The 13,126-nt window shown below is 46.8% G+C and overlaps 1 protein-coding gene across 1 annotated transcript; it reads left to right on the plus strand.

The window, feature by feature from the left end:
* Nucleotides 1-7,150: 7,150 nt before the first annotated feature.
* Saysd1 (SAYSVFN motif domain containing 1) lies at nucleotides 7,151-12,820 on the plus strand. Its single transcript, NM_001402359.1, has 2 exons — nucleotides 7,151-7,413; nucleotides 12,298-12,820. Exons 1-2 carry the CDS (start codon nucleotides 7,204-7,206, stop codon nucleotides 12,622-12,624), a joined length of 537 nt encoding a protein of 178 aa, NP_001389288.1. The 5' UTR covers nucleotides 7,151-7,203; the 3' UTR covers nucleotides 12,625-12,820.
* Nucleotides 12,821-13,126: the final 306 nt, after the last annotated feature.

The raw sequence follows: 13,126 nt of genomic DNA on the forward strand, positions 1-13,126 counted from the left end.
ACTGCTCCACTTGGCCATCTTTCTCACCTCTCCATTGATCATTTGTTCGTCATAGAACAGTGGGTCTGCGGACTCTGTGGTCAGACTCCACAGATCCAAACTCAGCTTGCTATGTGACATCCACTATGTAATCTCTGTCCGACTGCCTTCTCAGAGGGCAGAGAAGAGTAAAGTGCAAAACACCCCCTTCCAAGTGGGTAGCACACAATCCGGTACACACTGGTCACTCTATTAGGGCCAGAAGTTATTAGGAACTCAATATTCTTGGTTGAAAGTGAATTAACCTATCCTCAAGGTGTTTAAAACATGAACACAGAGATAGATCTCTTTTCCATTGGAAATAAGTCAAGAAAATAATAATTCCCAAGGGTTATTTATTATTTAGGGATGGCCTCATTCCCCCTCCATCACGTCCACCTTGCAACAGACTGCGGTAATGGCTTCTCAGGGTGCAGAGCTTTGAAATGACTAACAGCCAAACAAGTAACACAGAGAAGGGTCAGGGGTCCAGTCTGCTGGACCAGGTTGTATCGTCAAGAGGGGACAGCGTTCCCTCTGGGCCTCAGCGTCTACTAATGCTGTTATCATGAAACATGGGTCTCTCTGGGCTCCAGACCCTGGTATCTTGAAAGTCAGAAGTTGGGGACAAATCCAAGGGTTGAAACTGAAGTTTCTAGGGAGGTGGCTGAACAGCCAGCCCATCTTGTCAAGAGTCAGGAAATGCTCTAGGTCCTAGGAATATATTTTAGCAAGACGGCCGTGTTTTAATAAGGAGCTTGTGTGTCTCCAGTTTCGTCTCCACCTATACCTGCGAGGCAGGATCCCCTGTAGCATATATGATGGGTCTCGGGAGAGTTTTAAGGTGGGGTTGACATAATCATTCTTATTTCTAATTCTGTTGAGGTTACCTAGGAGGCTGGTGGCACTCAACACTGGGTGAGCTCCAAGGAAGAGCAAGGGGGCCAGAGTACCTACCCATCCAAAGTTGGTTGCTTATTGGTGTGTGTATGTATGATGCTCTCCCAACATTTTTTCACATGTATGTGTGGTATGCATGTGTATATGGAGGCCAGAGATTGACATCGTGTGTTTTCCTCTGTTGCTCCTCACCTTGTATACACCTGGCATTTACATGGGTGCTAGGAATCTGAACCCTGGGCCCCATTCTTGCATGGTAAGTGCTCTATCTGCTGAGGCATCTCCCCAGCACCTCCCCTAAAAGGTTTCTATTCTGCCTCTTGTCCTAGGCTGCCAACACTCCTACAGCCAGAGAAAGGCTCCAGGTACTTACAGATACCATCAACATGCACAGCAAGACTGTGATTTTAGTGACTATTGACGGCAGCCCTGATACTTCATTAGAGTAGCTTGTAGTTATTGAACCCCGGGAAGGGGAAATTCCAGATCCTCATTTTCAATCCCAGGCCTGGTGGGTCACTTTCTGCCTGTGTTTCCAAGTCTGGTAGGAAATTTTACATGCTCAGCTGTCAGACTTCTTGCAATGGTCTCAAAGCAGACCCAGTGGCCACATACTCATCTCTCTATCATTCCCATTCTTAAGCCTGTCAAGACAGAACATGTGAATAAACAAGTCAGGCAAGACAGTGTCCTTGCAGACAGGCATCAAGAATCACTGGACTCCTGGGATCTATGGCCCAGGAGGGCTACACAGGATGGATGGAGTCCCATCTGTGTGTGCTCTACGTCATACAACAGCTGAGTGTCCGCCCAAACACTCTTCTCTGGGGTTTCATGCCTGGGATAGCCTTTGGAATACAGAGCTTAAGCACCTCAGGACATCCCCCTGCAGAAGAATCATCAGTAGAGTCTGGGCTGTTCCTTCTCCTCCTAGGATGCCACATCCTTGGCACCTTCTTCAGATTTGCAAGCAAGAGCAGGCGGAGTTGAGTCAAGCAAGATCACCCTGGAACCCACTGTTCTGGATCTTACACTGAACACTCTTAGTGCCCAAGTCTTCCATTTCCTCCTACCAGACACTTTGTTTCACTTGCACTGAAACAAAACTGAGTAATGTTTTAGTGTGGCCCAGGTGTCTTGCTATTCCTTGACCAGTTGACTAGGTGTTGCTCATGGCAATATGTAGAACTAAGACGGTGTGCTTGCTTACAAACAGAACACATTTCTTGGATACCCTTGCTACTATCCCACTGTGACAAAGCCATTCTCATATCTTGGATTTAAATTTTAAAAAGAAAGAAAGAAAGAAAGAAAGAAACAAACAAACAAAGAAACAAACAAAGAAACAAACAAAGAAACAAAGAAACAACGAAAAGGAGATAGGTGCTGGAGAGATGGCTCAGCAGTTAAGATTACAAATTGCCTTTGCAGAAAATACGAGTTCAGTTTCCAGGACAGACCTCAGGTAGCTTACAACTTCAGCTCTGGGGGACCTGGGGGATTCTGGTCTCTGTAGATACCTGTACACACACACACACACACACACACACACACACACACACACACACACACACACACACACGGAGATCCAACAGCTTACACATAATTAAAAAGGAAAATTTACCTAAAATCAAGAGAATGGAGAAGTCCACAGAGTACAAATTATGTAACTGTAGTCCACACTAAAACATTACACAGGGCCACAGGGCACATGTGCATATTATTACTTATGACTTACACGTATACACATATGCATATGTGAGATATATAATTTTGTAGGTAGATTCAGCTTTCCTTGGCTTACTGCAAAGCATTAAGTTTTGTGGCAGATAACAGATATTTATACACTCTTTGTAGTTCATTCTGATTAAGGTAGACTTTGTCTTTCAACTTGACTGTGGCCTTTTTGACCTTGGACATAGGATTGCATGAAGTTTTTTTTTTTCAAAGCTACATTCTATCTTTTATTTAAAAGATAGTGACAAGAAAGATATCTGTACACATTCACTATGGGCACACATATGTATATTTATACAACATACACTAATATACATATATAATGTACAATTATATATACTATACATAGTATATATACATATATGTATGTGTATGTACATATATGTATGTATATATGTATATATCATACATAATTCACACATGGTACTTCTTTTTAGGCTCAGGCTTCAAAAGACCACCACTCTCTCTCTTTAAATGGGTTTTCAATCTTGGAACAATTAGTATATTGAACCAAATACATCTTTGCTGTCCAGGCTGGTTCAATGCATTGTGGGATATTGATCAAGAGTCCTAGCTTCAGGGATCAGGTGACAGTAGTGAGGTCCACTCACCCTCTGCTTTTCCAAGAGAAGACAAATTTATGAAAATCACACATTAAATGTATTTTAGAGAGCACTTCTTTTTCAAAAAAAAAATTAAAGGTTTTTTTTTTTTTTTGGTTCTTTTTTTCGGAGCTGGGGACCGAACCCAGGGCCTTGCGCTTCCTAGGTAAGCGCTCTACCACTGAGCTAAATCCCCAGCCCCTAAAGGTTTTTGAGTATGATTGTTTGCCTATATACGTGCACAGTACATATGCCTGGTGCCTGATATGGTCAGAAAAGGGAGCTGGATCACCTACAACTGGAATTACAGATGGTTATCTACTGCCATGTGGGTGCTGGGAATCAAACCCAGGTCCTTTGGAAGAGCAACAAGTGTTATAAACCTGTGAGCCACCTCTCCAGCCCCCCATGGGACAATTATTTACTCTCCCACAATCCTTATTTTTAAAGATTCACTTTTATTTTTAATTAAGTGTCTCTGTGTGTCTGTGTATGTGCATGTTCGTATGGGTACCTGAGGAGGCAGGAGGGACTGGATCCTCAGGAGCTGGAGTTACAGGCGGCTGGGAGCACCCTGATGTGGGTGCTGAGATTCAGGCTCTGGTCCTCCATAAGGGCAGCACATGTGCTCTTAACACCCAAGCCACCTTTTATTTTATTTTATTTTTTTTCGGAACTGGGGACTGAACCCAGGGCCTTGCGCTTGCTAGGCAAGCACTCTACCACTGAGCTAGATCCCCAACCTCCCCAAGCTACCTCTTGAGCTCCCTATTCCGCAGTCTCATCTGAGGAGGAAATGAAGTTGACTTGGCAGGATTTGTTCCTCATGATCCTCAATCTTTTCTTTTATCTCATCTTTCAACCTCTTCTGAAAAGGACTTGAATGAGTTTATCGAGTGTGAAAACAAATGTAAAAGCACAGCAAATGGAAAATGGGTCACCAGATTAAGACAGGACAGGAACGACGCCAGCACTTGCCTGGGAAGTCCCGGTTAGCCTTAGCTGATCCTTTCCCCACTCTGTGCTCCTTCACAGGTAACCTTGGCTGCTCCTCCTATTCCGGCTCCAGGAGCTGGCAAGATGTCCTCTGAGTCATCCCTTTTGGTTCCTTAGCTCTGCCATGCCTCCGCTCTCAGTCCTTTTGAAGGCACCACATCTCTATCAGGGACACTGACCCCAAAAGGCCATGGATCCTGATGTTTCAGTCTATGTGTCTTCTCAATGTGCTCGAAGGTTTCAGTGTTCTTGTCAGGTGACCAACGCAATGCAGTCTCTCAGGAGAGCAATGGGGAGCAAGGCCTACTACTTCTGAGGAGAAAGGAATTTTTTGTAGCTTCTCAACCTGACACTGCCATAGAAACTCCACTTTGGGGCTTGGAGAAATGGCTCAGCAGTTAAGAATGCTCACAGATAATGCTTGCAGAGGACCACAGTTCAGTTCTAGAACCCACACCCAGCTACTGCCTGGAACTCCAGCACCAGGGGATCTGACGCCCTCTTCTGGTCTCCACAAGCAACTGTACTCACGTACACGTAAAACAAACAAAACAAACAAAACCAAAAAAAGCCCAACTCAAAAAAAAAAAAAAAAAATCCCTGTCTTACCATCTGCAATCCAAGATTCAGTCTTCACATGACTTTCTGGGTCATAGCTGCTATCTAGTTGATTTCAGCTTCAGTGCTTAAATATCACTACCGTTCCCATCACAGGTCTCCATTTAATACTTCCTAAATTCAGTTTTCACAGTCTGGATATAATAGGCACCTCAAACCCTTCGCATAGCCCAAAATTTCAATGTTCACTCCATTACCCTCCCATTTTAGTCTCCCTCCAAAAAAGGGGAGGCCCCCAGCAACATTCACTCACCTGGTTGTCCAGGATAGCAGCAAGCACAGAGGTAGAAAATACCAATGGAGGCAATTGGTTTGCACTGAGCTCCTAACCAACAGACCAAATCAAAATGGGCAGTTGGACTAAGACACTTTCCCTTCCTCCTGTTACAGTCTTAGTTAGGGTCTTATTGCTGTGAACAGACACCATGACCAATGTGAGTTTTATAAAGGACAACATTTAATTGGGGCTGGCTTACAGATTCAGAGGTTCAGTCCATTATTATCAAGGCAGGAGTACGGCAGCGTCCAGGCAGGCATGGTGCAGGAGGAGCTGAGTTCTACATCTTCACCGGAAGAAAGCCAGGAACAGACAAAGCATCCTCAGGCAGCTAGGAGGAGGGTCTCCAAGCCCATCTCACAGTGACACACTTCCTCCAACAAGGCCACACCTTCTAGTAGTGCCACTCCCTGGGCCCAGCATATGCAAACCATCACATCCTGGGTTTTAGGAAGTTCTGTGAGGTCAAGCACACTAGCTGCTCAGAGCACTGAACTCGATGTTTCTTCTGACTGTAGCACTCTTGACCACACGGCTCCATGACTTGTCCACTCATTTCATCTGGTCTCTGCTTAGACAGCAGCCTCTTTCAGAGGTCCTCCTCAATCACTGATCAGAGCTGCACCAGCTCCATTACTCGTGTTGCATTTCTTCACAGCATTTATCAGACCTTGAATTAAATATGTGGTGGCGTGATTATCTGTTGCTCATCTTTTCGATTAGACTGTAGAGAGCAAAGGTCTTTGTTTCGTGACCCCTGCCTCCTGCTCTCAATCCTTAATGCTTGGTACAGAACTCAACACAGAGCCTAGACAAACATTTGTTAGGTGAATAGGACTCCATTTTCTAGCTTTTTGCCTCAAACTCAGTAATATCCAACAAGTATTTGAGACTCGATTCTGCAAGTGGTACTTAGCCAAGTGTTTGGTACTTAGCTTGGAGCTTTAAAAATCTGTAAAACAGTAAGATCTGAAATTTTAATTTTTGGATTAATTCTAATTGCAAGAAGGAATAAGAATACCTGGAGTCCTAGAAATGTTCTTTCCTGGCTGGTAGTTACACAAGTGCATAGCTGAGACTACAGTTATGATCTGTAATTTTATAAATACATTTTTATTCATTTTTGAAAAGATCATATATGCATACAGTATGTTTTGTTCATATTCACTCTCCTCTAACTCCTCCCACATTGATACCCTCTCACCTTGTCCTTTTTTTATTTTTTAAGTAATCCACAGATTCTCATTCGTGTGCTGCCGGTATATACTCATGGGTATGAGGCAATACACCACGATGTGATTGACCCAGCAGAGCCTACATTAAACTGACTCTCCCTCCCCCAGAAACCATCACCCATGAGTAGGCGGTGGGGGATTGCGAGGGTTGGGTAGCTTGATTTTGTGCAGGCAACCACAGCTGTTGGGAGTTCAAGAGTAGGCCCTTGAGGGCCAGAAGACACTGTTTCAGGCTGGCTCCCTCCTGTGCCTGGCTCTTAAAATCTTGTCGCCCCCTCGAGTTGTGTATTTTAAGTTTTATCTCATTAAGTTCGCTTATTTTATATTTCTTGTCCCGTCAGTGCATCTTTCTAGCGTAGCAAGCAAAATAAATGATAAGTAAATGGAGGTGTGCACAGCCTTCAGCGAGATTGGTATACCGCAGTAAGAAGAAGGTAGGAAGCATCCAGCTCTCCCGACGCTCAGAGAGCACAGGCCGCCTCCCAAGTCCTGATACCACCTTTTCTGTAGTGCTGACCACTGGTTCCCTGCAAGCGTTCTTCACTGAACCTGACGCCAGAGTGGGAACCAGTGCGCTGAGGTGAGGAGCAAACTGAGTTCTGTGGCCTGGGCAAGAGCCAGGAACATACACGATGGTTCTCATACTTTAAACTGAACCTTAAGCGTCTCCAGGTACATGAGGTTAACCAGACGTCACAGAGCCTTGGAAAATTCCGACCCGGCTCAAGCTACGCGCAGGCGCAACAGAGAGCCACCTGCGCAAGCGCACAGCGGCCGAGGACGGGCCGGGCACACGCCTGCAGGCGAGCGGGCGCGCGCCATGGAACAACGGTTAGCCGAGTTCCGGGAGGCCCGCAAACGAGCCGGTTTGGTAGCCCAGCCTTCCACGTCGAGCCAGAGCGTGCAGGTCTCAGGAACGAAGGCTGAGCCAGCGGCGGCGACCTCAAAGACAGCCACGGGCTGGCTGAGACGCTTCTTGAGGTGGAAAGCAAGCCCAGTCACGGCACAGGCTCAGCCCAACCAGCCTCAGGTGAGGAGAGAGGCCTGCACCTTGAAGCTCCGCCTCCGCACAAGCCACACCCACGACTTCTGGCGCTCGAGGCCCTCCTGTTCTGTGTGCTCTCTCTCTTCCCCTGCCCAGTGGCTGGACGACGCGTTTCCTCAGTGTGTGTCAGCACATGATACGTGGCCTTGACATTTTTCGTCCCAGTTGCAGTCCTGTGCGGCAACTAGTTGAAAACAGAAAGCGAAGGTCTAGGGAGCTTGAAGAAAGAAGAAACATCTCTGCTCTCCAGCGAGTTAATGACAGAGATGTGAGGCTTTGAGAAACTGAGTGATAAGTTATTTCTCCACTGGTGAAATGAGCTGATTCAAGCCAGATTTATACATATAATTATACATATAATTAATATAATTTCTATATAATTAATATATTTGCAGGTTTATTGGGAAGCTGCTTTTGTGCGGGTGAGTTCACTGACCCCAGGAGGTCAGGGAAATCACCATGAGAAGGGAGACAGGGAGGAGGGAGAATGAGAGAAGTAAAAGGAAAGAAGAAAAGGAAGAGAGAGAAAAACCGAAAAGTCTGGGTTATATAGTAAAGAGTCTGTGGGCTGGAAAGTTCCGGTTTGGGGATGACAAATGCCAGGTAGGGACTGAGATGCTGGGAGAACCTGGAGACCAGGTCTGCTTTGATATATAAAATATGCACCTCAGCACCTTGTTCCGGGGTCTGAAACCAAACACTGAGCTGCATGCCCTCCAGTGGGGGGTAAAGGTCTAATTGGTTATGGCTCAGAAGTGGCAGGAATTAAGGCTGCACTTTATTTGCACCTTGGGTAGAGGTTGCCAGTGTCTCAGGTAGCTTGTATTTTAGAAATGGCATTTGGACCGGGAAACAAAAAGGGGTTTGAGACTATGAATGCAACTTGATTTCTGAAGCTGAGCAGGGTCTAGCCTGTGAAAAATGGGGTTTGACTACAAAAGTGTGGCCGCTGCGACTGCCTGTGGTGGTGTGCGTAGGCTTGTAGGTCTCTCTTGGACTAGAGAAGGGTATTCAAGTTCAATTGAGTGATGTAGGTGGAGGAAATTAGACTAGTGTGATAGCCCACTCAAATCTCCTTGTGGTTTCACATAGTTCTCATGCAGGAGAACCATCCTGACAAGGGGACTCGCCTGTGAGATTGGATCCCTGAGTGGAAATACGAAACCCTCTAAGGAGGAAATCTGTCCTGGTTTGTTTTTTGTTACCTTGAGAAGCACCGTAACCAAAGCCACTTGGGGAGGAAAGGGCTTATTTTAGCTTCCAGGATATAGACTTGTGGACAGGCCCTCTCATTTCTCAATTGAGATTCCCTTTTCCCAGAAGACTCTAGTTTGGGTCAAGTTGACAAGAAATGAGCCAGCACACTGCGCTTGTCAGCAGTCACAAGGCCTTAGTCTCTTGTAACCATAACAAGAGCCAATACATACCTAGGGCTGTGTCTGTAAGAAGTCAAAGGAGGAAAACAAAGAATAGACCCAGTTTGACCTCTACACACAGCAGACTTTTATTGGTCTGAGAGGTTGGCACACCCAAATCCCGATCAGTACCTGAGGGTACAGGAGAGCGTGCCCTGTAGGGTCAGTGGCCGGGAGAGCATGGCTATGCAAGACTCAGAAACTGCTTTTCTGGATAAACTGCTTTTTGTTACGTTAGTGTGGGAGATGAGTCAGTTAGTTTGTTTAACCTCTGGGCAGCAGGTGAAAGATAAGTCAGTTTGCCTGCTTTGGTCTACCTCCAGAGTTCTAGTGCGCGTTACGGAGTGGACTGCTTTCTGGAATTCCATGGGTGGCAGGCATTTTGAAGTCTTTGCCCTGTTTTATGGCCTTGGTTTGGGGGTGGGGCATTTCCTTTAGTAAGGAAGGACTGTAAGCTACTTAGGAGGCTGTGGCAGGGGATTGTAAATTTAAGGCTCAACTTTGACCCTATCTCAAAATTTAAAACAAAGTTTAAGAGCTGGGGTTGTAGGTCAGGGGCAGAGTGCTTCTCTTACGTGTATCTTGTACTGGGTTTGACCTCCAGCACCACCAGAAAGATAATGGATACAGAATAACTAAGCACAGGAATGTAAATCAGTGCTCATGGACTTGACTGACATACGCACTTCCCTGGGTGCCATCCTCTGGACTACCGCCCTAAAGTAAAATGGCCGAGTAGTGGTGCATGCCTGTAATCATAGCACTTAGGAGCCTGAGGCAGGCAGATTGTGAACGTAAAGTTGGACTGCTACATAAGGAGGACACCCTGTTGAAAACAAAGACCCACTGTAGCCCCAATCACATTATGCCAGAGCAGCTAATCTTGCTCACGTTAAAATCACTCCCTTTAGTTGATCTATTCCTGCATCAGGAGGTCCCTGCTTCCTGCATGCTTCAAAGCAGTCTAGGAACGGTGAGGAGGTGAGAGTGAAAACCTGATTCAGATTGATTTGACCTGGATCAGACTTCCGGGAGTCTGAGGCCAGGCCATCCACTGTGAGTATATTTAAACAATAGAATTTGAAAAAGGGTTTCCAAGAGACAGTCATTCCAAGTCTAGGAGCCTAAAGACGCTTCAGGTGTGTCCCTACACAGAAACTCCTTTGCAAATTACCTGTGACCTTGAAGATGGGGTCTATAGCTTAAGGGCCTCGGATCTGGTGTAGCAGAGAGGTCAGTAGCCCGTAAGTAACAAGTGACGTTTCCCCTAAGAATGGAAGCTAAAGATAAAGGTCTAGGGAGGGAGGGTCTGGAAGGATCGTTCTGGGGTTTGGGTGAGGTCTGCCTCTATAGATAGCAAATGATCACCAGGTCACTAACAACATCCACTCCCAACGTTGTGGGTAGAATGCAGGTGTTTTATTTCCTCCGCTGAGGAGGCACTCCTGCATCTTTAACATTCCTGGTTTCCCTAGCGCCCCCTCGCCGGACGCACAGTATCTAGTTGAAGGATCTTCATTAGGAAGGGCTATGGTTGCTCAGCTTTATCTTCACAGTTCTCTGCAGTATTCCGGTTTCCCAACTGAGGGGAGGTGAGGAGGGTGCAGACGCTCGCCATCCACTTCCTTCAGTGCTGTCTGTACAGCTCAGTTGTCTGGATAACTGTTGATCAGGCATCAGCAAACAGGCTTGAGAACACATCCTCCCTCCTCTCGCCCGCCTCTCCCTTGCTCCAGTTAAAAAACTATGTCTAACCACACAAAGTGTGTTTGACTGCATGTCTGATTTCCAAAGGAATATGAAGTCACTGCGTTGAGCCCAGAAAAGCTCAAACTCGAGAGAAAGCTTCCTTTATAAAACCTCAGAAATTGGTGAGAGGAAACACTGGGGTGGGACTGGCACTAACCACTCTGCCTTTCTAAAGGAACTTAGCTTTAATTTGTTTTCAGTGACTGTTACCCTTGCTGGATTTGCCCTGGTATAAAAATTCTTAGTTTTTTTTCTTGTGTTGTATTTTATGTCTCCGTGTTCTTCCGGAAAGGGTCCTCGGGGAGGAAGCAGCTTGCTACTGGAGGCATGGCAATGTGTTTTCTGAGCCATCCCCCTGACAGTGTACAACCATAAATGCTTCTGTACAGGGCTGCTGTTGAACAGGCAGACTGAATCAATGCCAGATACAGTTCTCAGCCAGAGGAATTTCCATATGGGCTCCCACGTTTGTCCCCTCTGACAATCTGTTTACCATTAACTTCCCATTTCCCAACCCTTTGCCCTGCCCCATCCCCCACCCCCAGGGCACCTAGTTAAATAAAAAGGGAAGGAAATCTTTAGGCCCTTGTTTTTAAAGACACAGGTCATGACCCTTTCTTGGACAGTACAGTCAACATAGGATCTTGTTCCCTTTAAGCATTGAAGACTAATTTGGAATGCACAAGAGCTTTTCCAGGCAGGCAAGGCTGACTTTGTTTCCATTGCACCTTGTGCGGGGCTACTGTATAAAACCTATTCCCCCACCCCCACTCCACCCCCCATAAAACCCGTTTCTTGCTATGTGTCAAAAAGAGACTCTTAACAACTTAGAAAAGAGAGGCTTGAGACATGGCTCCGTGGTTAAGAACACTGAATGCTCTTCCAGTGGACCCAGTACCCACATGGCAGCTCACAATTGTCTGTAACTTCAAGATCTGACACTCACCCAGACATACGTGTAGGGAAAACACCAATGCACATAAAAAACAAACAAAAACATAAAGAACTAAACTTAGAAAATGGTGGAGATCGGGCAAAGCTGCTGAAGCCACCTACACGCCAAGGGATTCCTTTGGCGTCCCGCACTGCCTTCCCACGTAAGAACATACAGGCTATGGGTTTTATTGAAGATGTGTGTGCTGCAAGGTGAAGGTGACTTAGAGAACCCACTGGCCAGTCACATGCAGGCTGGCGTGGAGGCTGGAGGAGAGAGAGATCTAGTTAGGAGATGCTCCCCAGGCCTGGATAGGGTGGGCAGTAACCATAATGGCTAGTAGTGGCTGTATGGTCTCCATCTCAGAACGGAGTTATCCTGGATGTGTCATCCCATGCTGTCAAGCCAGCAAGTATGTGTTGACCGTGACTGTGGGGTGGGGTGGGGGACAAGCGCTGCAGCTGCTGCACCATCGGTCACTGGTCAGCTTGTGTGTGGGGCACACATTAGGTTTTGTTAGCAGCCCACCGATCTGAATGAAGAAACGGCTCCCACGAACGGAGGGGTCACCCCTTGCTGAGTGCTGACCAGTGCTGATGTGTTTAGGTCAGGGAGCCTAAGCTCTGACAACGATTGTCTTAGAGAAGGTAAGAAACTAGATGCCAGCGAGCCAGTGGCCTCCCTAGAGCAGTACGCTCTGGCTTTTCATCTGATTCAGACCCTCTCGGCTCCATCACCCCCTTCTTACTTCTGTTTGCTTCTGTGTCTTAGGAAGCAGTCCAGCAGCCCTCCCAGAGCACAGCAGTCCCCCTGCCTTCCTCCTGCGGCCAGTCTTTCCTGACAAACATCACCGTCCTGAAGGTTCTCCTCTGGTTGGTCCTGCTGGGTCTGTTTGTGGAGCTGGAGTTTGGCCTGGCTTATTTTGTCCTGTCTATGTTCTATTGGATGTACGTAGGGACTCGGGGTCCCGGGGAGAAGAAAGAAGGGGAGAAGAGCGCCTACTCTGTGTTCAACCCGGGCTGCGAAGCCATCCAGGGTACCCTGACAGCTGAGCAGCTGGAGCGGGAGTTACAGATCAGACCCCCACAGGGCAGGTAGGACCGGCCCCAGCTGGTCCTCCAGTCCTGAGCATGGACTTTAAAGGACAAAGGACAGCGTGCAGGGTGGACACATTCTCCACTTATTCCCTGATCTGCTGCCGTTTCATCTTCGAACTCCTCTTTGATTTAGGTGAAATTTCTAAAGGACACTCAGGGTGGGGCTGGTGCGGTATATAAAAGCCATATAAGAAGGAGGCTGGCTTGTCTCGTTATTGGAGTGGTGACACTGGCACTCTAGACATGCACTGTGAGGTTCTGGGTTACTGGGTGATGTGGTGGATGAGTAGGCACATTGGGGCTCCCTTTAAATAGTTTAATATTTACATAGCGAGGTATAGATGAACCTTGTGTGTGCCTGGTACCCTCAGAGCTCCAAAGAGCGCTCAGATCCCCTGGAACGTGAGTTATGGATGGTTGTGACCCACTGTGGATGCTGGGAACTGAACCTTGGTCCTCTGAAAGAGCAACAAATGCTCTTTACTACTGAGCCATCTCTCTAG

The sequence above is a fragment of the Rattus norvegicus genome, chromosome 15 (assembly GCF_021556685.1).
Source record: "Rattus norvegicus strain SHRSP/BbbUtx chromosome 15, alternate assembly SHRSP_T2T, whole genome shotgun sequence".
Classification (NCBI taxonomy): domain Eukaryota; kingdom Metazoa; phylum Chordata; class Mammalia; order Rodentia; family Muridae; genus Rattus; species Rattus norvegicus.